The 25,811-nt window shown below is 32.5% G+C and overlaps 1 protein-coding gene across 1 annotated transcript; it reads left to right on the top strand.

Moving 5' to 3' along the window:
- Positions 1-14,088: 14,088 nt before the first annotated feature.
- LOC134718271 (uncharacterized) lies at positions 14,089-24,758 on the top strand. The gene is made up of 8 exons (XM_063580765.1): positions 14,089-14,569; positions 15,120-15,173; positions 15,626-15,679; positions 16,283-16,339; positions 16,680-16,780; positions 17,441-17,527; positions 17,981-18,171; positions 24,725-24,758. Exons 1-8 carry the CDS (start codon positions 14,095-14,097, stop codon positions 24,756-24,758), a joined length of 1,053 nt encoding a protein of 350 aa, XP_063436835.1. The 5' UTR covers positions 14,089-14,094.
- The last annotated feature ends 1,053 nt before the right edge of the window (positions 24,759-25,811 follow it).

Here is a 25,811-nt window from a genome sequence, read left to right as displayed (position 1 = left end):
GAAAAGTTTGCGTCCATTCAAAAATATTTTATACATGTTTACGACGAGAACAGATAAGTAATAAGTACAACTTTTAGGTCCTTTATGCCACTGTATTGAGTTTTAACATCACGTATGTTTGTATTTGTTGTGAGATAATTCTGACTCCTACCATTTAGTTTGACAAATATAATGTCTATCAATAGTAAAACATATTTTGACGGCCTAGCTCAGAGAAAAAAATAATTTATGTTTTGCACTGTAGCTGAAAAAAATTTATGCTGTCACCTGATTGAAATTTTTTTTTTGCACTGCTGAATTTGAGAACAGTGAAAATAATAACAGTTGATATGTTTCAAAGCAACATCTGTCCAGTCTACGGATTACGCTAAGATTTCTATTTATACTTTTTACTTTTTGTATTTTCCTGTAATAGTGTTTGATCCAGAAATATTGAAAACATCGCAAATCTCCCACATGTATGCTACTACATTAAGACATACTTAAAACTGCAACTGTTATAAACATGAAATGGTCCTTTTATAACAGGGATAGATATGGTATTATAATCAGTCTTTTAAAGTAGCCATGATTGTGTATGACATAGACTTGTATACCGGTAGTATTTTCCTTTGTATCATTCTTTATACCTCTTTTTTCAATGGAATGTCAATTATCATAGTTGGAAATAGTGGATGTTTATAATTTGGAGCTATTCACTCTTTGCCATTAGATATGGCAATGGTGACCACTTCAATTGCAGTATTAACATTCAAGGACTGTGGTACCTATAAGAAAGACTCAGAGAATATTAATAATGTAGAAAGTGGGCTACAAAAACACCAGACAACAGCCAATGCCAGGATGTAAACAGAGCCATGCACATTTTACATCAATTAAAAAATTAAAAAGAATTTTATGTAAAATTATGAACAAAATAAAAATCCCGGACAACCCCCCCCCCCCCCCCCGATAACAAAATGGTTGTTGCCTAACCCGTCCAAAGAGCAGAACACATCACAAGGCCACAAGTGGAATTTCCTTGCATCTTAACAATTTGTTTGTATCCTAATTTAGCAAATAAAGTATAGTCTCCGAAACATATAATGATTCAAAATGAGAGGTAAATAAAACATACAAGACTACCAAAGGCAAGATAATCCTGATTTAAGACAGTTACACACATGCGGCGTGTATAACATGTTTAGTGATATCTTAACCCCCCCCCCCCACACCCCCCTCAATTGACATCTAGTCAATGTGGAATTAACAAACACACAACAACAAAAATTTCGAATCCGATGTTAGAAAAGGCCAAATAAAAGAATACTTTAAGACAGGTTGGTGATTGTATCAGCTCGACAGGGACAGCTCGACAGGGACACATTCGAATGTATGCATATTGCAAAGTGCACAAAATCGTTCCGCATCTAACATCCCACGAAGAGGCTACCCATGATAACGGCAATAAACCACCGAGTACTGAAATTCATCAAAACTACAAAAAGGCAAAGAGTCTACACAAAACAACATAAAAAGCTGAGTAACAAAACTACTACCAAAAAAAGAAAGAAAGAAAGGGTAACAGATACTGCTCAACAGTTACATTCATCTCTCACAAAAAAAAGTTTTACCCGGATTTATTCTGAAAGTTTTATATAACTGTTTTTGGGGGAATAAAAGACAAATTAGACCGTTAGTGTTCTCGTTTGAATTGTTTTACATTGTCATGTCGCTAATTTCTTAGTCAAGAGTTGTTTCCTTGGCAATCATACTAAATCTTCTACATATTTGCCCCAGTGTGTCATTCTAGTGCTATGTTTTGAAAAATGTTCAAATCTCATATATCAATTTCCGTCATAAAATATGCGTTTTTTCGCTATTTATCCAGCAAAATTATAAAGATAATAATCATGGTGCGGTTGTGGTGACATCATATCGTAAAAGGAGCGCAGCAACAGCACAGTGAGGTCGTTTAATAGGATCGCAATGGTCGCTCTAGCATACCATCTTTTCGAGAGCGTAGCGAAAGCGCAATTCTAATCGGAGAGATTGCGCTACGACCTCACTACACATAATACTACGATTTTCATGACCATAGGACAATTCTAGTACGCTTATGCCGTCCTCATCACGCTCATCTTACGACCTAACTACGTTTATACTAAAACCATTTTGACTTAGTATCAGAGGCCCCACTTACTCTACCCCTACCACCACTCACACGAGTTCTGGTAGATTTTAGTGACATGCTCTGTTGTTTTTGAAAATTAGGAGGAATTAAACAGTATTTATACGGAACATGATGTTGATGTTATTGATGAAGGCGTAGTAAAATCACGATATGAACGTGGTAAGATCGTATAATGATCGTGGTAAAAATCATACTATAATCGCAGAAGAAGCGTGGAAAATTCGGTATGTGCATACAGTTTTCTTCTTGTTGTCGGGTTTCTTGTATTTGTATTAGTAGACAGATGCAATGCGGTATTGGATTTCCACATTGTTGAAGGCCATATGGTGATCTATAATTATTTAGTTCTGTGCCATTTTGGTCTCTTGTGAAGAGTTATTTTATTGGCAATCACACAGCATTTTTTTATTTAAACTGCAGATATATATTTGAATATATCCTCTGGTAAAGAGATTCTTTTTTTTGGTTCGGCTCATCATCACATTCATGTTTAGTATAACTGTCCCAGACCATATGTTTATTTGGACCGTACGCGTATGCATACTTATACGGTCGGACCGTATGAGTTTACGCGTATGATCCAGTACCAGCTGACCATATACATGTGATTGGATCATATGAGTTATATTTTAACAATTTATCACAATCTTTATTTTTTAGTTTTACAAATTGTTATTATTACAATCAGATAGATGAACTGAACAAACGAACAATTGAATTCAAACATTTTTTCAATTGTATATCTGAATCCTAAAAATTTATGTTAGTACACTCGCCTATGGTGACTGACACTTGCTATAAAAGTAACGTACTAGTTTTTACATTAAAAAATGTACATGTTTGCAGTTCATGCATGTTCCTTTGCATTTGCATTTATTTGTAAAGTTGCTAAACATTCTAAAACAACTATCCTTCCATAGTATGTCTACTTCAGATATCTTCAATGTCAGTGATCATGATAATTCAATTAATGTATAAATGATTGATTCTTATGTTGTATTGTTATACCACTGTCCCAGGTTAGGGGGAGGGTTGGGATCTCGCTAACATGTGTAACCCCGCCACATTATTTATGTATGTGCCTGTCCTAAGTCAGGAGCCTGTAATTCAGTGGTTGTCGTTTGTTTATGTGTTACATATTTGTTTTTCGCTCGGTTTTTTTACATAAATAAGGCCGTTAGTTTTCTCGCTTGAATTGTTTTACATTGTCTTATATCGGGGCCTTTTATAGCTGACTATATGCGGTATGGGCTTTGCTCATTGTTGAAGGCCGTACGGTGACCTAGAATTGATAATGTTTGTGTCATTTTGGTCTTTTGTGGATAGTTGTCTCATTGGCAATCATACCATATCTTCTTTTTTTATAAATACAAGAGATTAATAGAGTTTATAACGAGATTTTTTTTAATTAGAAAGAATGTGCAGTTTTTATTTCAATTACAATTGAAGTTTTTTTTTTATTAATTTGAGATTTAAGTTTTGATGATCTGTAATATGTATTTGTATCTAATGCACTCGACCAACTTTTTAATATTAGTCAGAACGTACGCGTACGGTCCGACCGTATAAGTATTTTGAAAAGGTACGCCTACGGTCCAAATACGCATACGGTCCATAGCCGTGTATGAGTTGCTACTTGGTATGTACTAGTATAAATATTGAGCGAGGACTAATATGAAGGAGTACGAGAATTTTGATGACTTTAATACTAGTATACTGTTTTCTCTGTAATCATTCTAACGTTCACCGTATTATCATTTCTGAAAACTTAGTATTTGACATAATTATTTGAAGAAAATATGAATGTCAATACGAAGCCCATTCAATATATGTGTAACCTGGTATAGAAAATTGCAAGTTGATAAAAACCCATGCAAATAATCTTCGACAGATCCTCAGATAAAAGTTTTTGGTCGAGGAAGTTTTTGATGAAATTGAAGTCCAATCAACCTAAAACTATGTATGCATGTACATGTTCCTTATGATATGATCTTTCTTATATCATTGTCAAATTGTAGTGCAATTTCACGTTCCACTGAACAAAGAAAATGATAGTGCAAGTCGGGCATCCGTGTACTGGTGACACATTCTTGTTTCTGATAAAAATTAATATACACTTACTATGTTCCGTTGTCAAGAACAGTAGAGACGCTTTTCACCTTGATGATAGGTTACACAACACTGTTCAAGAATAAGTCGTTGTCTAGTCAACTTATTTAAAACTTTTTATTAACTAGACGATCTATAAACATGTCAATAGAACTTAGTTTATGACTTCTGAATAAAACTATGTTATTGCGATCCATTGTCTAATCCGTTTAATTGAAATATCCCCAAGCCTATCAAATAAAACAATATTGATGGATTGATTACTTAACGTCTAGTGGCAAATAGTTCATGCATATTTGGGACCAATCATATATGATATATAATGTGTTGATATTTATTTTAAATATTGTCAATGGATGGCTACAGTTTCATTGAATCTTCCTCAGAACGTTTGTAGGATGCACCTTCAGGTTTTCAAGATCGTCTGTTTACTATTCTACATGTATCAACATCCTCAAATCATGTATACATGCAAGCTGATTACCCACATCTATTTTAAACTAAATTGAATTTCATTGATTGTTGAAATTTTTAAATGTATTTATTCAAATGGACATAGTATAGCATGTATAGGATGAAGCCATAACATTGTTATCACACAATGATAATCCAAAATAGTAATACACAAGATTGTAAAGATCGAGCACAAATTACAATTTCAAATTTATTGAAACTTTTGACATTGAATATAATTTAGGCAAATGCATCTTTTAATATTTATACAAAACTATATTATTATGAGATAGGAGACTGAAATACCAGACACTAAACCATATTACAAAAGATTGGTTAAAGATGCAGAGATGTCATATTATGACCAGCTTTTTCTTACATTTTTTGTCCTTCGGTTTACGTATAGTTGTCTCATTGCCTTTCTTACCCCATCACCTTATTTCTAATTATGGTTTATAAATTAAAATGTTCCCTAATAAATCAAATAAAGTTAAATAATTTGTCATGTAATTAGACGAACATATTTATGGTACAATTTCATTTACTGTGGCTATATGTAATAAATGATAGATATTCTAGCAATAATAAATACTGAAATTGTTTAGTTTTCTCAGTTCAATAACTCATTTACTCGACATAGTTTCACCTTTTACAATAAAGTTATTGTATATAAATATATTTCAAATCATGGTCAGCGGAAACATAAATTACCAAAGGAATTCGTCGTTTAGTCATTCGAATACGTTGGCGAGAACAAAATTATGGGAATTTCAAAGTTCAAGCGGATGTCCAAGGTAAAGAATTGCTGAGATAAGCTCTTTCCTTAAAAAAAGGCTGAATTTGCAAATAAAAAAAAGAACATATATAACCTTCCGACAAATGAGCTGCCCCTCCTAACTAAATATATTAAAGTATAAAAGGTACACAGTTGAATAATTTGCTACATTTCTCTCATCGGTTTATTGCGTCAATACAACACAAACAGAACAATGGATACCACTGAACAAGACAGAATTGAAGATCCTTCATTTGAGGAAGAAATGACAGAAACAGAAGAATCAGACATCATACAGTAAGTAAAAATATTTGTTTTGATGTATTCGTTTCCTTAACATTATTGTATTGTCCATTTTGCATGATACGGACGCAACAGCTCAACTAACCATATGGGCTAGGGACTGTTCGTCGAAGCTGTTCTATAATCTGTCATGTGATCTGTCCTACGACTTATATTAGGAATAAATTAGAATAATAAGAGGACTAAAGCATCGGTCACACCTTACCGGATAAGACGAACGGACGCCTAACGGATGAAAATAAAAGTTGTCCGTTGAAAAAATTGTTATCAGTTGGGCGTCCGTTGATGTACTGACAAACTAAACCGGACGCCTAACGAATGCATAACGGACATGCAACGGATATACAACGGACGAGAAACGGAGACGTAACGGACAGAACGGATGTCGAACGTACATCCAACGGACGAGTACCGCATTAAACGGATAAACAAGATATACGAAAAAAATTGAAGGCGACAATTATTATACATGTAAATCGCATTAATATTTAAAATGTTCTATGTAACTGGTTTTGGTTGGTCTTCAAAATGCCGCTCAAGGCCAGTGGTGTCTGCCCTGAATAACTGCTGCTTGAATTGTGAAGATGGGCCTTACTCTAAGATCGATTTTGTCCGAGAGCACAATTATTTCGTAGTGCATTTCTTTTAGAACATAAATGAAAATTAATCCCACCTGCGCTTTGTCAAAGAAACTTTTACAGTGTGGTGTACCACTTTTGGGACCAGTTATATCAAAAGTATAGAAAACTTCATCGGGTCTAACACAAAATATGGACAATTTTATGTTTAGGGCGTTTTGAAATCTTTTTTGACAGCTTCCGAAGTGCTAATTTTCAACCTTTTTCAGCTGGACCAAATTACTACTTTCCTTTAAAATTCTAGACCACGTTTTATAAAGTGTAATTTCACCCCCTTACTTGCAATTTGAGACATTAAACATGGAGAAATAAATTTGACTTTTCCCAAACAGTGTAAATTATGTATGTAATAATCGTTGATTTTTTTTGTCGATTCCTCCATATCTAAATATTTTTCTTTTCTGTTGATGCATATGATAGAAAAATTTCCTATCGAATGAACTAGATTTGGAGCCCGACGTCCGTGAACTTATTACTCTTTGAACTTCTATTTGGGAACCACGTAAAAGGCTCTTGGGCTGATATTGAACCTGATAATACATGCGATATGAGAAATGCCATGTAATAAGCTGATAATATTTGTTGTATACATAGACAATTGTTATTTGACCTAAAATATCAGTCGTGTTAAGTAATTCAATTTCGATATATTTTCAAAGGGAATGAAAGTATTACATACATGTTCTTGTCTATTACTATATGTGTCGGTAGAATTTTATTATTCCCTTTGAAAATATATCGAAATTGAATTACTTAACACTACTGATATTATATGTCAAATAACTACTGTCTGTGTATACAACAAATATTATCAGATTATTACATGGCATTTTATTATCTGCAAAAATGAAAGCTCAATAAAGATAGTTTCTCAAGCTAAACATGCATTTTGTATCGATTTGACAATATTTCAGCCATGACATAATTATTTAAGTACGGTCATGACTTCTATTAAGGGAGTGGCTATTTTACCGGCTATGATTAAAAATTAAAATTCAAGCCGGCAAAAAAGCATATGTCTATAGGAATGGCCCTTTGACCGGCACCAGCAAACCATTGAATTTGTTGCCGACGCTGGAAAAAAATAAAATACGCTATTTTGATGGCATTATGTAAGGGAAGCCAAGTTAAAAAAAACAACTTTGTTTTCACAAATGTTAGACTTGTATTTCAAAAGCAAATTTTACAACATTCAGTTAAAAAATCTGAAATTTTAATATTATGCATACATACAGCATTAGACTGACTGATTTCAAATTTAAATTAAAATAAGATGTCATTGCATTAAATGGATGCTCAATATTTTTGTTTTGTTTAAAATTCTCTATAGTTATTTACACTTTGGCTTATAAATGATTTTTAACAGTGATGTCTCAAGTATTGTAAGCTGATTTCTGATATATTTAACTACGGTACATGTATGTCAATATTATTTGATTCTTTTATGTTGACAGTGAACATTTTCATAGTACTTTTAAAAGTTAATGATATCGAATTCACTTGGAAACGGCAAAATAACAAATTCACTTAAATTATATACAAATATTAAAGATATGAACATAATAACCAAAAAATAAATGAAACTTTTATTGCAAAATCTAACGCCGAAATCACAGAAAGTATTAACAACTTATGGAGATCTGGTTGTGACAAAGAAGAAATTATCATCATTTAATATCACATACATAATCTCCATATTGTCAGTGCCATCATATTTTATTATTTAATACATATATTATTGCTGGTGCCGACAAAATAACCATTTCTAAAGAAATATGCAATTTACCGGCTTAATTTTATTCGTAGATATCTGCAACCAACCATCTAGATACATGTATAAGAAGATGTGGTATGAGTGTCAATGATACAACTCTCCATTCAAATCACAATTTGTTAAAGTAAACCGTTATAGGTAAAAAAAAAAACACTCGTCAGTCTTTAACACGTACCCTTTGCTTACACCGAAAAGCTTTGTTATGTTGAGAAAACATAAAACATATTGTTAGTACATTAACATAGGAACGATGTAAGGAAAACTGCATGGTTTGGACATTGAATGTATGGATAATATCCTTAAATATTACAAACAGGATCCTTGTGGACCTCGACACGAGATGATTTTTTAAAAATTTCATGGAAAAAATAATAAACCAAATGATCACTTTATTGAAATTTTGCGGTCACTCGATGTTTTTCATATTAAGATATTGTGACAATGTGTTTGATTTGAATTTATTCACACTATAAAAAAATGTCCACTACCAGTGGTAAACAACTTTATATAATTCATTATAAGCATACAAAACGAAATAGTAACTATTAAGGAATCTGTAATGTACGTGTGTTGATGCCATTACTATGTCAGCTGTTGTTTGAATTCACATTAGTATCGTTTACCACTGCTGATAATAACCTTGTCCTTGAACTTATCTAGCAGGTGTGAGACATCTGGCACATTTACTACATTATTTATGCAATTGAAACGTTATGCAGTTAAGTTTTTCAAGGTCATCTTGCTGGCATATAGGTGAATCATTTAAACACCGTGATTAATAAGTTCGTGGGTATTTTTTTGGTATGCGATGAACTAGTTTTGGTATTAGATGCACTCACAAAATGTTGTATGGCGTAAGCCTAATTTCATGCACTAATTTACACAATAGCAAAATGAATTCGTTGTTCAATATTTCAATAAAATCGCATAACTGTTTATCTTTATATGAAACTTTTTCTTGTTTATATACAAATTAGTTGTTTATAGTTAACATTTGGCGATATCGTTGAATATACTAAAGATTCGTGTTAATCATTTGAGGTACAAGTACTTGATGGTTACAAGAGCGCAATTATTTGTTTACATTTTCGAGGCAAGTTTTTTTATTATAAATACCCAAGATGGTACTCATAATAGAATCCGATACGGCATCGATTGGATGATACAGGATTATAATGACATTTAATCGAAAAGTTTTAAAAAATGCGCAGAAAATATTATTCTCATTTTTCAAAGTATAGAAAATATCTACCATTTCTGCACGTCGGAGTCATTAAAAATAAGCATTTTTTCATTAAGCGTGGCAACACATTGTGCAAACATGTTTCCATTTACTTAAACTAATCAGAACTCAAATCAATATTACTTTATAGTATACAGCATTTATTGTTTTAATCTAAAGAAATGGTAAAAAAAAAGGGGATGGGGTAGGGGACATTGCTCTCTTTTATTATGTTTTACCTTCAAGAACAAAAGTCATTGATATATGGCTTCAATTGAATTTGTTATAAAAAGATCCAGTAGTTATAATTTCCTTGAAGTTTACTTTCAATGGAGTCCTCAAATTATTTTGCACGATTTATTTATTTTAACTGTATGGAGATTTTTTACACCCAGAGAATAAGAGAAAGAGTTGTCCAATGTAAAACGCCCAAACAATCTGATAAAGTTTCGTATTAAGAAATGTGTTTTAAAGCAATCACATGATTTTGCTGTCGATATTGAAAATGTCGCATGCATAAACGGATAGCCGTAAACAATAGTTTTGAACTATTCTGCCAATAGGCACTCAGAGTACAAGGTATTTATCAATCAACAGGCCACTATAGATTCGATCAAACAGAATATATAAAGAGCAACATATGACAAAAATTTCGGAACGTACTTTTTGGGGTCTAAGTGACAACAAAAAATGTATAAATATATATATTTTAGTAAGGACACATTTGCATTACAGGACAGCTACAAAAGTAGATGGACATTCTAAAAAACTTCTTGGAATGTGCAGAATTTGTGGAACCAATGACCTCCAGCATGGCACTAAGCGAAAGGACTTTTTTCGCACGGAGATGATGCAGTTGTTTCAAATAGACATATCCTTGGACGATCCTCATGTCCACTCCGATGCAATATGCAGAAACCATGAAAAAATGCTCCTAAGATTTGCCAAAGCCCAAACAGAGAGGACTGTATTCAGGACCAGCGTTGAGCCTGTTAAGTTTACTCCCCATTTAGTCGAAGGTAATTTTTCGATTTGCTCGCCAATTAACAAAAGAAAGAGAAAACGCAGAGGAACTTTAAAATCTTTAGTTAAAGAATATTCATGTACAGAAGAAGTTGCAGACAATCATAGTCAGCATATATCGTCAGTACACGCACCATTGCAACTACAGCTTTATGATAATAACATTGAACCAATACATGTAACTCATACTAAGTCAGATCAAGTACTCATCCTACCCTATGCAAATGAAATAACTTTATCTGTACACGCAGAAGAAACTGCTGAAACAGCACAGGATGTTATCAAGTCTTTTAACAGATTAAACCAGGAGGAAAAATCTAATTTCATCAGTAAATTTCCAAAGGTATTATCTGAATTTGAGTTAACAAAATTGACTTATGAAATTGGTAAAAACCAAAATGAATTCATATTGAAAGACTGTGACTGCATTTCAAAACATTATACATCAAGAGAAATATTACAGGCTTTGAATCCGGTAGAGTGGTTATCCAAAAGAAACAAAGTTTTAATTAACTTCATGACTGGATTGGCCGGAAATAGTTTTGACTTCATTGACCAAATAAACTCAACTGATGCATTTCTATACTGTCGAGCAATGGAATACCTATATAACTTGAGAAATAGAAAGCTAGTTGCTCCTTTTGCCTTTTTGGTATCTCTAGATGTGTATACAAAAACTAGCAGCCGTGTAGCTATAGATGCCCTTGGTAAGAGTAGCCCTGGTGGAAGCTACAAAACATTAAAGCATTGGCTTTCTACATATGCTGAAACAGTCCCAAAATGTCCGGATGGTACACTCATAACAGGTTTTGACAATGAACAAGTAGTAGGTTACAAAAGAGGACTAGGTGAAGGTTCAAAATCCCTCACTTCTGTCATAACAACTATTGTTAATACAACAATGCACGATAAAGAAAACTCCACCGCACAACTCAACGAGAACTTCAAACCTAAAAATTGGTTTTCAGTCAATCACTTCGATGAAAAGTTAAAAAATGCTAATTCCAATGAAACGAATTCAGAAAGGGTAAAAATGATCAAGACAGACAAAGAGCACTTTATCAAAGAGGTTTCACAAATTAGAGACAGCAGTCTTCCTCTATTTACCACACTTGAGAAAATTCATTATGACCAAATGTACTTTTTTCTCTCTAAAGCCATTAAAGATGTACTGAACGAACAAGAAAACGCAAACGATGAAATCATTGATTACGTAGACAAGCAAGCACACCAAAAGAGTAGACAGAAAAACATCATTGTTTGCACTAGATGTGGGACAGAAAATTCCAAAAGAAAGCAGATTTGCGAAAATTGCCAAGAAAGAGAAGGCATCAAAGAAGCCAAACAAGCACAACAAAGAACAAAAAAGAGTGACGATGTAAGTAAAAGTGTTGGCTCAAAAGAAATTTCTCTAAATACACCGCTCGAAACCGCAACTGCTATTTCGGGACACCAAAGATTTGAGCACGTGCCATCTAATCATAAAGAATCAACCAAACTTATGATGGGTAGACCGGTTTTTTTAAACCCTAATAGTAACGAGGCCGTTGCATTGATACTACGAAGCATAGGCATAAGCTCTGGAATCAAACGATATGAGGGTAACAATAGACATTGGACTTTTGTTTGTTGTGACGGTAGACCTCATAGTTTGTATCAAAAACTTTTAACAGAAAGTGTTATTTGCTCTTACTGTAACCAAGCATTTTTAAACAGAAAGGCATACAAGGATCATCATAAATTGAAACACCAAGGCGAAAGCTCAACATTTTCCTTAGAATTTGATTGGCTTTATATGCGAATTGGATTGGGACACTTCGAGATGAATGTCATCAAGTCCTTTTTTGAACTTAACTGGACGCCATTCTTAGAGAAGATGTGCGAGATCATGCAGTTTACCTCCGATAATGCAAAAAACTTTGCAAAAACATGTAAAGACCATCATGTCGCCTGGCAGCTTCTGTTAGTATTTCACACTACCTCTTTAAAGGAAATGGTAGTGCCATTTGTAAGATACATGATGAAACAAGGAGAAATGCCGACACCAGATAAATATCTCTTATTTTATAAGGAATTCATGTCGTCAAATCCGAGATGGGCATATTTACATTTGCAGGTTTTCAGATTTTCACAGGCTATTATAAATTTAAGAATGGGTGTCAGACGAAATAACAGCTGTCTGGTTCAAAGCGCAAAATTTCATCTTAAAGAACTTTTCTATGGTCGCTCTCATCCCCATTATCGCAACATTGAACTGTTTGACACTTTGCAATATCACTTTATGCCTGACGAAGTAAAGAATATTTGGGACAACAACACAGCATTTACAGTTAGCGGACACAATTCCAAAGGACAAGATCTAGATTTCTTACTGGAAGAAAAAAATAGAGCTGTAAAGCAGTTTATCCCTAGTGGCTCTATACCATCCAATGAAACTTGGGATGCTATTTGCTGTAATTTGCAATACATAGAAGATCTTCAAAATTTGATGTCCTCGTGGGTAGGGACACACAGATCAAACAACTATCAGACAAAACATGTCGATATAGAATTTGCTGTAAACTCCTTCCGGCAAACTTTGAGAACATATCTCAAACCTGAAAATGAAACCTTTTGTGGTTTAAGTGGATCCAAACTGCACCCTGGGTTACTAAAATTTCTGGAAACATCGACTTTAAAACGAATGGATCACATCAACACTGAGGTTTTGAACGAAGACCCCAATTTATTAGTTAATCAAAACGAACCAGTTTACGTGTCTGATGAAGAAATTGCAAGTCACATGAACAAACTATCAAAGATTGACATAATAAGAAAAACAGAACATTTGATTCATGATGAATTGAAGGACAATATTTTACGATCTCATTATGAGAATGTTCTGCACAGTATTGACGGAGGGCAGTTAAAAAAAGATGTATACCTCACCTTATACTATGAAATTAAAGATGTAATCCAAAGTGAATGTAATATTGGAGAAGATGAGTCAGTCGATTTCGGCACTTTATTATGACGTTCAAGGTGAGATTAGTACCGAAGCATTAATTGATCCTTGTCAGATTGTATCGCTTAATATTGTTTTCATTTTCGTTTTTACAATGATTAATGTATTTTTGTAATCGAATTTATCGTCCAATACTTTTAGAATTAGATCATTTGAAAGTTTAATGATTTGATCAAACTATAGAAAATTCATAGAAGTTGTATATCTTTTACATCAGTGTAAGATGGTACATGAAAATTGATTGGCAATACGGAGTTTATTTAAGAATAAATTATAAACTAAATTGTATATAATCGGCTACATTTCAGTTATAGACATTTTCAATCTAGAACTAACATGTAAGTATGAAATTCATTGTTTGTATACGATACATTAATTTACAAATATAATTTGTATATAGACAAAAGGATTTTAATGTGAATGATGCTATTGTCATTTCAAACCTTTATCTAAAAATGTTACCATATTCCTTCCCATATTGTATCGTTTAATTAATGAGATGGATATTGGAGAAGGGGTCAGTTGGTCAGTGATTGAAATGTATTCTATATGTAGGGCATACTAATAAAAATAGAATATTTTATTGATAACCTTACATATTCCATCGTTTATTTTTCAGAATGAATTGTGACCAGTCACGTAAATACAAAATCGGTGAAAAAAAGATATATAAATCAGAAGAAAAAGAGTACTTGGCAAATTTGTCGAATGATCGTCGCATAAAATGTGAAGTTATTAAACAAATTAAATGTCAACTAACAAGGTTAAAAAGGCTGAAGGCTGATCCGGTTACAGCAGTATTTGTGATTAAAGATGTCAAGAAAAACAGAAAGACTAGACCGAAATATCTCGGGTTAGGAGAGCTCTTCGACAAAGTTAAAAAAGGAGAACCAGCTCTCAACAGCGATGAGTTAAAGAAAGTAAACGGTATAGACATGTTATTCCCAACACATGAAGATATTATTGAAAACGTTACTTTGGTAACTCCCAGCAAACTAAACATTGGACCCGGACATTCCAAGCAACTAGCTGAAAGTCAAAAGAAAATGCTAGAACAGACGGCAACTGTCCCCTCCAATGACACTTTATCAATTGGTTAGTATACTTTTAAAAGAAGGTCTACAGCATATATGTATCAACAAACAGAAAAAAAAAATCTGAAGACTACGTCAAAATAAGATTATATTTGATATAATACTGCATGAAAAACTTTAGTTGTGATTTCGATATGAATACTTCATTTACTGTTGATTTAAAAAAAAAGAAGACCTGTCTGTATATATATATAAACGAGTCTAAATTGAAAACTATGTTCAAACCTATGATTGCGTTGGACAAAAACCGCAATTTTTATACGTGTGCATGTAAAACAAATTTCGTTGTAGAAGGGTCTAAAATCAGCACAAACAACATTTCCCAAAAGACCAACAAAGTGAAAAAGAATATTAAAAAAAAAACCGCATTTGATTAACAGGTCGAACAACTGATGTTCTTTAACCCTGCTGACTGCCATTGGCGATTGCCAAAAAAAATTGATCACAAGATGTATCAACATGGGATCTTAATATAAATTTAAAACAAACAGAAAACAAATTTAACTTGTGGCCACGATATATATTAACAATTATTTACTTATCTTTTTCAGATATTGACTCCCCAATTCCAAAAAAGAAACAGACCAAAGCAAGCAAAGAAAAAGGTGAATAATTATTCAAAATATTTTTATAGATGCATGGTTCAAATGCATTTTCTAAATATATTTGTCGACGCTAGTGACGTATAAATGTTTTGTTAAATTGATACCAATGGTTTGTTCTGTAAAATGAAAACAAAAACAATCTCTTTGTCAATCCTTATGTCACAACAGAAGTCTTATCATGTTTGTCCATTTATCATTATGCACATCAACACTTGAATTGTAAAAAAAAAATCTGTTAAATTTGATCCCTTCGGTTTTTCATAATTGATGTGATTTATGGCACTTTTTATTTTATAAACTTCTTAACACTTAAAGTGACCAACATGTTGTTATATATTAATAACAGGTCTACAGTATTTGGCATGATATCGCGGCCTGTAAAGTTGGTTTGCTCAGAAAAAAAAGGAAAATTGGTCAGTGAATAATATTCGATATTTTTTTGTATTTTTAAGGTACTAAATCACCATCCGTAAAGAACAAACAGAAGAAAACAATTGAAAAAACAGGTATTTAATTCTTATTAAATTAATTTTGTTTTTAAATTGAAAGACATAATATTTAAATCATAATACACCTTATCGCAATTTCTCCGCCATTACAAGACATCGTAAACAAAGGTTCCCATAAAATATTGACGTCACAACAAAAAACATTTGCTGTCACATTGGAAAAGTGATTGTTAAATGATTTCAATAGTTCCTGTGTCATAAAACATTACTTGGTGCTCGGATTACAAAATGTGGGCTCAAAACACTAAGTCTAGCACTTTGGTTGTTGATATATGAGTATGAGTGCGATAATTCTGCTCGAAAATGTTATGATTGTAAGAACTGGAGCGTCAGCAGAAAAGAACGTCGTTTTCTATGCAAGAATAAACCGCCATGTTTATCCACATCCATTCTTATAAAAGTCGACGTTATTTGCCAAAAGGGTTTATCACTCAAACCTTTGGGGGTTTTTTGTGCAAATTATCAAGAAAGTAAAAGGTTTAAAATGTAACCCTGACAGAAAAGTGAAACATGATTGTTTAAACTTTTGGAGTTGGAGATTTTTAAAGATTATTGCTTACCTTGTTTTTTTCATAACTATTGTACAATTTGAATTCATAGGAGTAAAAGGTAGTTCTAAAGGAAAGAGCAGAAAAGATAAGTTGCCTCAGATGTCGGGTAAGCCTTACAATATGACTACACTATGAAATCTTCATTTGTTACTTAAGTTTGATATTTTGTTTTGAGTTTGATATTTTGACTTATTTACATTACAAATATCGTAGAGTCACAGTTAAGGAAAGGAATATACAGTAGGATGCGGGGTTAAACTATTTTTCTGGCGCCAAACCCTCCCCTAACCTTAGACAGTAATGAACAGTTCAGTATAAAAACAAGGTTACTTCTTTAGTGTTTGTGTATGTTCTACAAGTAAGTTCACACAACCTGATATTTTCATTTTTAATGGACAATCAAATACTTTTAGGTAAAGAAATTATATTGTTTCTTGTGATTTTAGAAATTGAATTAATGGATGGTATTGAACCTTTACCAGAGCAGACAGAGGTAGAAGTTGGAAATAAAGATGACTTTAGCGATGCCAGCCCAACTCGACCTCGAGTAAGCAATTACATTCTTTTTATACATAAAACTGCAATTCCATGTTCGTACAAAATAAAGTACAAATCACTACAAACATCAATATAATTTTTTTTGTTTGTGTTATTAAAATTTGCTGTTACAAAATGTTAGAAATTATAAAAAAAAAATTAAAGCATGTATCTCCCTCATGCAGAGCTCTGATTCCTTTCACGATTTGGCTATACTTTTTGGACCTTTTGGATTAAAGCTTTTCACCTTTTATATAGGCTTTGGGTTTAAAATATTTTGGCCACGAGCATCACTGAAGAGACATGTATTGTCGAAATTTGCATCCAGTGCAGGACAATTGGTACAGTTAATGTTAGTGTACTGTAATAATTTCAATTTGTATTAACGAAGCGACAGCTTACACAAAAGCGCGATCAGATCATAAACCATGGTGTTTTGACATAAATCAGACACACCTGCCTGTGTTAGATCCCTTTAATAGTTATTAAATGTACTAAAGCCAGACACCGCTACGGTTATGAATGTCACACATATAATGACCAACACTGACCAGTTAAAACAGTTTTCATGTCAACTGTACATGTTTCGGTAATAACTTATTTTTAATCTTATATGCAGATACTTATTGGTTATCTATAAATATGTAATAGGAATGTTATATTGTTTTAGATGTCAAGCTATGAACAAATGAGGATGGACAGTATAGAGAAAAACAGAAAATTTCTGAGTGGCTTGGCATTTCACCATATACCTCAGGTTTGTAAACATCAATAAATTGTCGTTTAAAAACTACCGAAAATCAGTGCTAGGAATTGTATTAAACTTGTTTTGCGGTGAGAATGTTAAGCTAGCACCGTGGTAAAGGTCTTAATGTATCTTTGAATTTGGAAACAAGTGCGTATATTTCCTTGGTTTCCAAGATTTTGCTCTAAACAGCATGGCAAACATATCCAAAAAAAAACCGTTCAAAATTGAAATTGCAACCCTTTGGTTAAAAAGTATGCAAATAGTTATTAGATTTTGTCATTTTGTCATGAACAGTTTTATTTTATAAAACTAATTTGTTATCATTAATTTAAACCATCCCTTATGTATATATAAAGCACCAGTTTGAATTCCGGAGAGGGAAGAACAAAACATTTTCATCTAACATTGTTGGACTGATGTTTAGACGATTTAATCATCTCATATATCTATCCATATTTTCAGGAGTCATGCACGTCTGAATATATTGTTCAAGGTATATGGGTAATCGTGGCGTTTGAGCAGACCTGGTATCCCGGATTGGTCAAACACATTGACAAGGAGGAGGACAGTATAACAATAACGTTCATGCATCCGAGTGGCAAAAACAAGTTTAAATGGCCGGTTAAAGAAGACAGAATAGACGTTGAGAGGAAGTTTGTAATTTTTGTCTGTTTACCTCCTTGTGCCTGCCCGGAAGGAGAAAACATGTATGTTCTACCTGGAACTGACTATATAAAAAATATATATATTGCATTTCAGAACAAGTATTTTACTCAATAGATGGGGAGCTGCTCTGTTAAATATTAAGTACTAAATGTTGGCCCCATTGCTGTCAATTCTAACTCATTAAATGGCGTTTTTAATACACCATTATGGAAAAAAACTGGCGTTGTCTAATTTGAGATCGATATCTACACGTGATTATTACGAAATAAAAACGACATGCTTAAACTTATTTTTCTTTATAAGACAGTCATTAGAACCGAGGACGGGAGACCTAAAACAATAATTTGAACTGATACATTTTGTTTTTTAAAATGTTATTGTTTATTTTGATATATATGTAATTTTTGTCAAAGCTCATGTTGATGATTTTTATGGCAATAAAAGTATTTGATTTGATTTGATTAATTTATGTATCCACCAATGATCAAATCAGAATCAGGTTAATAAAACATGTGGTTTCTGTCAACTAACACATTTTTATTGAAATGACAGTTTAATTTGTATTCATGGTATTTTCTTAGTGATGCAAATGCTAATTCCAACATCATTTTGATGTGTTTCTCTGTCTTTGATGCAAGAGTGTATTCCGTAAGCAACTAACATTTTGCATTTACAGCTCATGAATTAGAAAAACCAAAATATGCCTTATTATTATAAAATTTTCACAAATGCAACCGTTAATGAAATCATGTTTTGATAAATAAAATGTCAAGAAACTGTCAGAAATTCTCCAATTTTATAGTTTCAAATTGTTGGCCTTCAAAGAGCTATTACATGTACATGTGTACCGCCAATACGAACTATTACAATATAGAGGAAAAAATACGGTATATGATATTAAAAAGAAGATGTGGTTTGAATGCCAATGAGACAACTCTCCAAAAGAGAACAAAATGACACAGAAATTAACAACTATATGTCACCGTACGGCCTTCAGCAATTAGCAAAGCCAATACCACATAGTCAGCTATAAAAGGCTCCGAAATGACAATGTAAAACAATTCAAACGAGAAAACTAACAGCCTTATTTATATGAAAAAAATGAACTGAAACAACTAGTATGTAACATATAAACAAACGTCAACCACTGAAATACAGACTCTTGACTTGGGACAGTCACATAAATACATAATCTGACGGGGTTAAACATGTTAGCGTAATCCAACCCCCTTTTTATCTGGGACAGTGGTATAACAGTACAACATAAGAACGAACCATAAAAATCAGTTGATAAACGCTTAACTCATAAGATGGACAAAATACAAATGAGCATTTATAAAAAGCGTTTTCATTAACCAAATGAGACCTGTTTATTTTCTGACAGATCGATTAATCGATAACTTTACTAATTGACCCTATTTTCTTGGTTGCTGCCTCCTTAAAGCCACAAAACAAAATAATAGCATTCACCATCTATATATATAACTGTAATCTAAATCTTAGTTATATATTCGTTCCCGTAAAGACGTTGCATTGATTTGAATTATTACATTAATTACCTAAAAATCTATACACTACATAGATACAATTTGTTTATATTTATTTTTCACATCTCTTAAATGATAATTAAGGTTTGCATGCCGTTGTATTCCGAAAATTTGAGATATCCTTTAAATATTGAAGCGGCAGTGATGTAAGAGGTGTCGAATATGAATTAAAATTGAGTACACTATATAATAAAATGTTCTTATCCAAATGATGTGGTTTTATTGCCAATTAGACAAATTTACAAGCGATCAAATGCTACAGCAGCTAACAACTATAAAATTAAAACGCATAAAAACGTTAAAACACGCTGCACTTATTTACACCTGTCCTAAGCCAGGACAATATTGTTCGGTGGTTGTCGTTTGTTCGTTAATGGGGGGGGGGGGGGGGGGGGGGGGGGGGGGGGGGCGGAAGATACCAAAGTCACAGTCAAACTAACAGATTGAAAATAAACTGACAACACCATGGCAAAAAATATAACGACAAATAGACAAATAATAGTACAGAACACACAACGTATATAGAAAACTTAAGACAAAGCAACACGAACCCCACTAAAAACAGGGGTGATCTCAGGTACTCCGGAAGGGTAAGAAGATCCTGCTCCACATGTGACACCCGTTGTTGCTTATGTTATTACAAATCTGGTAAATAGTATAATTTGATAGGTCACATTCGTAAAAGTGCTTTCGTTCTTTATATAAATAAGACCGTTGGTTTTCCGATTGGAATTATTTTAGGCTAGTCGTTTTTCTGGCTCTTTAAAGCTTGCTGTTCGGTGTGAGCCTTGGCTCCGTGTTGAAGGCTATACTTTGGCCTAGTGCTTTTAATGGAGAGTTTTCTCAATGTCACTCATTCTGTACGTCATCTTCTTATATCTACAATAATGTCTAATGTCTATCTACATACGACCTTCAACTATGAGTAAAACTCGTACAGCATAGTCTGTTATTAAAGGACCCAAAATGACAAATGATGAACAATACAAACAAGATGGGCCAAGTAAGCTTTTCTCATCAACTGGCGTCCGTCGTCCACTTACTTTAAAAAAAAATCTTCTCCTCTGAAAGTGCTGGGCCAAATAAAACAAAACTTGGCCCTAATCAGCCTAAAACATGAATTCGATGACCCCGCCCATCCAACAAGATGACTGTCATGGCAAAAATTAGAACATGGGGATAAAATGCAGTTTTTGGCATATACATGTATCTCTGACACTATAGCAAAACTTTATATAGCAAATATAATGTGCATTATGCTGCCGCAAATGTTTCGAATAAAAAGGTCCTCCTTTTCAATGCAAATAAATCATTTGACAAGAAAAGTGTTACTAAAACATACATATAAGTTTAAAAAAAAACCATAAAGGAACAATTAAAAACGAAAAGACAATGATATAATAGAAAAATCCTAAGCTCAGACTTTGTAAACACGAAAGGAAAACATTTTAAGAATTCATGACTTGGTACAGGCATTATGTAGAAAATAGTAAATGTCCTGAGACAAAATAGACTTCTCAGGAACAAACCACTAACTAAAATAATAAATAAATGATATAATACTACATGAAGCTAACTTATATTCGGTTACTACAGCTGTTCCTCTTTAAAGCCGATATCGAGAAAACTTTACATACATTACTCCTATCACGTGTGTGTGATGGAGTGAACATGCTTTGTGTTGCTTGACAAGAAACAATTAAGAAATGATAGACTATCATAATAAAGAAACCATGTTGTTTGTTGAAGTACTGCACTTAATCGGAAATATATATGTGTGAGAGTGCAGTATTTAAGACTACAGATCATCGCATTAACAGGAAACAAAGACTACGGCATATCTATTTATGAAACGCAATCAGTACATGCACAGCTTAAAACACAAAAAACACATAAACGTCGTTTTTAACTGATTTTTTACTACAGGAACATTACTTTACTTTACTTTAAAAAGATGAACTTGTCTACCGAAATATTAGAATTATATGAATATGCAAAAACTCCTAAAAAAGTTAAATACATGTATAGAACATATAAACGATACTGTGAAACTGTTAAAAAAAAATTAAAAGAATGTATTGCAATTGAATGTATCATTTTTTTTTAAACCGACCCGTCAGATATTCATGCTTGCATATGTGTCTTTAATAAGGCTTATTATTTTTCCTGGTAAAATAATAAATAGGTGTCAGAGGAAAGACTTGTACTCGAGGGGTCATATTAAAATGTTCGGATTATTTTGTGGACTATTGAAATGTACCCGTACATTATCACGTAACCAAAATACAGCTCAGCTTCTCAGTTTAGTTGACTTTCAAATAAAATTTAGATAAACCTGAGAAAAAAAGATTTGTTTTAATATTTCATAAGTTTATAGCATTTATTCGTCATTTTTTTAACTTTATAAAGTCCGGAAAATTAGTACATACGAAAAAAAAACTTTAATGAAAAGTGAAACGTTTTAAAATATTTTTTTAAAGAAATTAGAAATTACAAGTATCATTTTATATTTTAAAAATAGTTTGTTCAAATCGTAGTTCTCACTGCAAAACTCCAAGCATTGAACTATCATCTAGTTAGATATGAAAAATATAATACCAATTGGAATTAAAAGTGTCGCTGCTCGAAAATGAATCAAAATAAACTCATACAGTCCTACATTTATTGTGTTTTTGTATTATATAAACTTTTTCAACTGATTAACTTAGTTTTATTTTATCTTGCGCTGTAAGATCATTATCCCGTGTTTCACCCGTCGAATACTTTGTTTTTCTTTAGAAGCATTTATTTACAATAAAAAGTGTAATACGCTTGTGTTTTGTGTTGCCTTGTCAGTTTTACAGTTGGCGATTTATCTCTAAACTTTTATCTCAAACGATTATATATATATTAAAGAGGCAAGTGCAATTTGAGGGATCAAGGTGTATCTTATACTAAACAAAAGAAAAATGAATTAAACCCTTCATTCCTATTCTATATTCATTGACAACAGTATCTATTTCAATAACATAAGTCTTAATAAATGTACCAACCAATTACCATTTCTATCAAAAAAGGCATTTCGATATATTAACTGCAGGACATTATTATGTACCATAACAATCATTGACAAATTGGTCTCGAAATCAAAGAGATTTACAAATATACCTACCGTATCAACATATAAATAACACATTGACGTATGCGTGCGTGTGCTATAAATACATTACAATCTGCAGAGATATGTTAAGTACTTAAGTACTGTTTTTAACTTAAGTACTTAACATATCTCTGCAGATTGTAATGTATTTATAGCACACGCACGCATACGTCAATGTGTTATTTATATGTTGATACGGTAGGTATATTTGTAAATCTCTTTGATTTCGAGACCAATTTGTCAATGATTGTTATGGTACATAATAATGTCCTGCAGTTAATATATCGAAATGCCTTTTTTGATAGAAATGGTAATTGGTTGGTACATTTATTAAGACTTATGTTATTGAAATAGATACTGTTGTCAATGAATATAGAATAGGAATGAAGGGTTTAATTCATTTTTCTTTTGTTTAGTATAAGATACACCTTGATTTCGTTATATTTGAAAATAATATATCGAGGGCGTATTACCAAGTCTGTCATATATTTTGTTAACGATGCGAATAGAGACAATCGAATCAATACAAGTATCATATCGTCTTTCATTGAAAAATTACTGACATATAGACTTTTAAGAGTATGCCTAATATCGTTGCTTTTACAAAAAGAGAACATTGAATGTAAGTATCTATAACCATGTCATATAACAGGTATTTTTCATCAGTTTGATTATGATGTCAAATGACGTACTGATGTATAATAACCCTAGGCGGATCCAGGGGGTCTGGGGGCCCTGAGGGGCCCGGTCCCCCCTTTTGTGGGGAAAATTTGGTTGATTATATAGGGAATCATTGAAGCATGACTGGAGCGCCCCCTCCCCCTTAGATCAGTCCGCCTCCCTTAGGAAAAGTTCTGGATCCGCCCGCCACTGATTACCCTGCCACGTGCTTGTCCTCTCTATGATTTTGTTAAGTAAATTTCTAATTCGTATTCATTTGATGAGTTAATACAAAAATAAATAAGGATAATTAATGTTGTATGATTGAAAACGAGACCAACTATCAAACAGTGTTTAAATGTATTGGATGTAAGCAACTATAGGCAACCGTATAGTCTTTAATCATTAGAAAATCCTAAACCATATGGTCGCCTTTTAAAAAAAAATCAAACTGATTAAATATTCAGTTCGTTCATATTTTGTAATGTTACACCACTTTCCAGGTTAGGGGAGGGTTTGGACCCTTCAAGGTTATTTAACCCCGTCAAACTTTGTAAGTACATGGTTCAAGTTTATTTGTGTGTTATTTGGTATCTTATTACCACTATTTAAATCCATGTTTAATTTTGAAAACAATTCTACTTTTGGTTTTCTGTTTGTGGAAATGTCATATTTATATACTGTATTTTCCATTGTATTTAAGAAAATAAAACAGTAAATAAAGTTCATTTGTCTCCCTTATTTTGAGAATCAGTTTAAAAATATAGTTATCTCCCATATGAAATTTACCGTGTTAGTCTAAGGGAGACAAATTTAATTTTCCTAAAAAATTACGGAATACCATAATATTATGGAGTTCGCTAAGTGCCCCGACTGTTTGTATAGTTGTTAGTTCTCCGTCATCATAGCATTTATTAAAAACTTCAACTGTGAATTCTTTTAAATTACTCCAAAAAGTGCGATAAAATTCTACGCTTAACCCATCTATTCCTGGAGATTTATTTAATTTCATGTTAAAAATTGCTTTAGTGCATTCTTCTAAAGTTAAGCCCCCCCCCCCCCCCCCCCCCCCGCAAAGGCATCACTTTCTTTTTCTGATAGTTTGTGATCAATGTTGGTTTCATTTATATAATTTTTTAAGTTTGGAGAAGTGCTTTTATATAAATTTTCATAGTATGATCTTTCTATATTTAGGGTTTCTGCAGAATCTGTTACTATTTTCCCTTGATTATTTTTTAGCGCTGTAATGCTCTTTTTTGTTTGTCTTGATTTTTCAAGGCCAAGGAAATATTTAGTATTTTTCTCTCCTTCTTCTAGCCATTGTACTCTAGATCTTATTTGTGCACCTTTAACTTTATTTAAATAGAGGTGTTCAAGTTCATTTTCAATGTTTTTAATTTCTTTTTTTTATAATTTGGCTTGCATTTGTTTTCTCATTTAGTTTTCTTAATTTTATTTTATAAATTTTTAATAGTTCATTTTTATTTTCAGATGATCTTTGTTTGCAGTAAGTAAGAGTTGCAGTTCTTACCTCTGATTTAAACATATCCCAGAGTGTTTTTAAATTTTTGGTGAGTATTTGTACTTTATAATTTTTGATTAAATCATTTATGAGGTCAATATATTTTTGCTCTTTAAGTATACTATTGTTAATTTTAAAGAAACCCCTGCCTCTTTCTTCTGAATTTTGTCTAACTTGTAAAGAAATGGCTTGGTGATCAGTGTATGAGATCATTGCAGGTCTAATATCTTTTTTTATAACATGCGGTCTTATATCAGGACTAATCAAGAAGAAGTCAATTCTGCTCGCTATGTTTGTTTCATTTTTCCTTCTCCATGTGAATTGACTAGTATTTGGATTAAGTTCTCTCCATATATCTGTTAAATTATTTTTCTTTATTAGTTTTTTTAAGCTATTTACTGGTTTGTAGTTTCTTGGGATGATATTAGTTTTTCTATCATTAATTGAGAGAGTTTCGTTCATATCACCTCCTAATATAAGGATACCCAAACGATTGTTTTCAATTATATTTTGAACCTTTTTGAAAAAAATGTTTCTATTTTTGTGTAGATTTGGAGCATAAACATTTATTAGAGTAAAAATATTGTCATTTATTTCTATGTTTATCAAAATTATTCTACCTTCATTATCTTTTATTTCGTTTATTGTTTTACATTTTAAATTGTTTTTGACAAAGATTGAAACACCTCTTGATTGTGTGATACCATAACTATGAAACATTTTGCCATCAAACTCTTTATTTATTGTTTGTTCAATATT

Source organism: Mytilus trossulus, chromosome 5 (genome assembly GCF_036588685.1).
Source record: "Mytilus trossulus isolate FHL-02 chromosome 5, PNRI_Mtr1.1.1.hap1, whole genome shotgun sequence".
In the NCBI taxonomy this organism is placed as follows: domain Eukaryota; kingdom Metazoa; phylum Mollusca; class Bivalvia; order Mytilida; family Mytilidae; genus Mytilus; species Mytilus trossulus.
The sequence above is the reverse complement of the archived record's forward strand: the minus strand, read 5'-3'. Positions and strand labels throughout refer to the sequence as shown.

Bases quoted from the DNA above. Each gene is read 5' to 3' on its own strand.
- LOC134718271 (XM_063580765.1), top strand. From the start codon at position 14,095: ATGAATTGTGACCAGTCACGTAAATACAAAATCGGTGAAAAAAAGATA. The intron at 16,340-16,679 runs GTAAGCCTTACA...TTGTGATTTTAG, and splicing joins TAAGTTGCCTCAGATGTCGG to AAATTGAATTAATGGATGGT. The intron at 17,528-17,980 runs GTTTGTAAACAT...CCATATTTTCAG, and splicing joins CATTTCACCATATACCTCAG to GAGTCATGCACGTCTGAATA.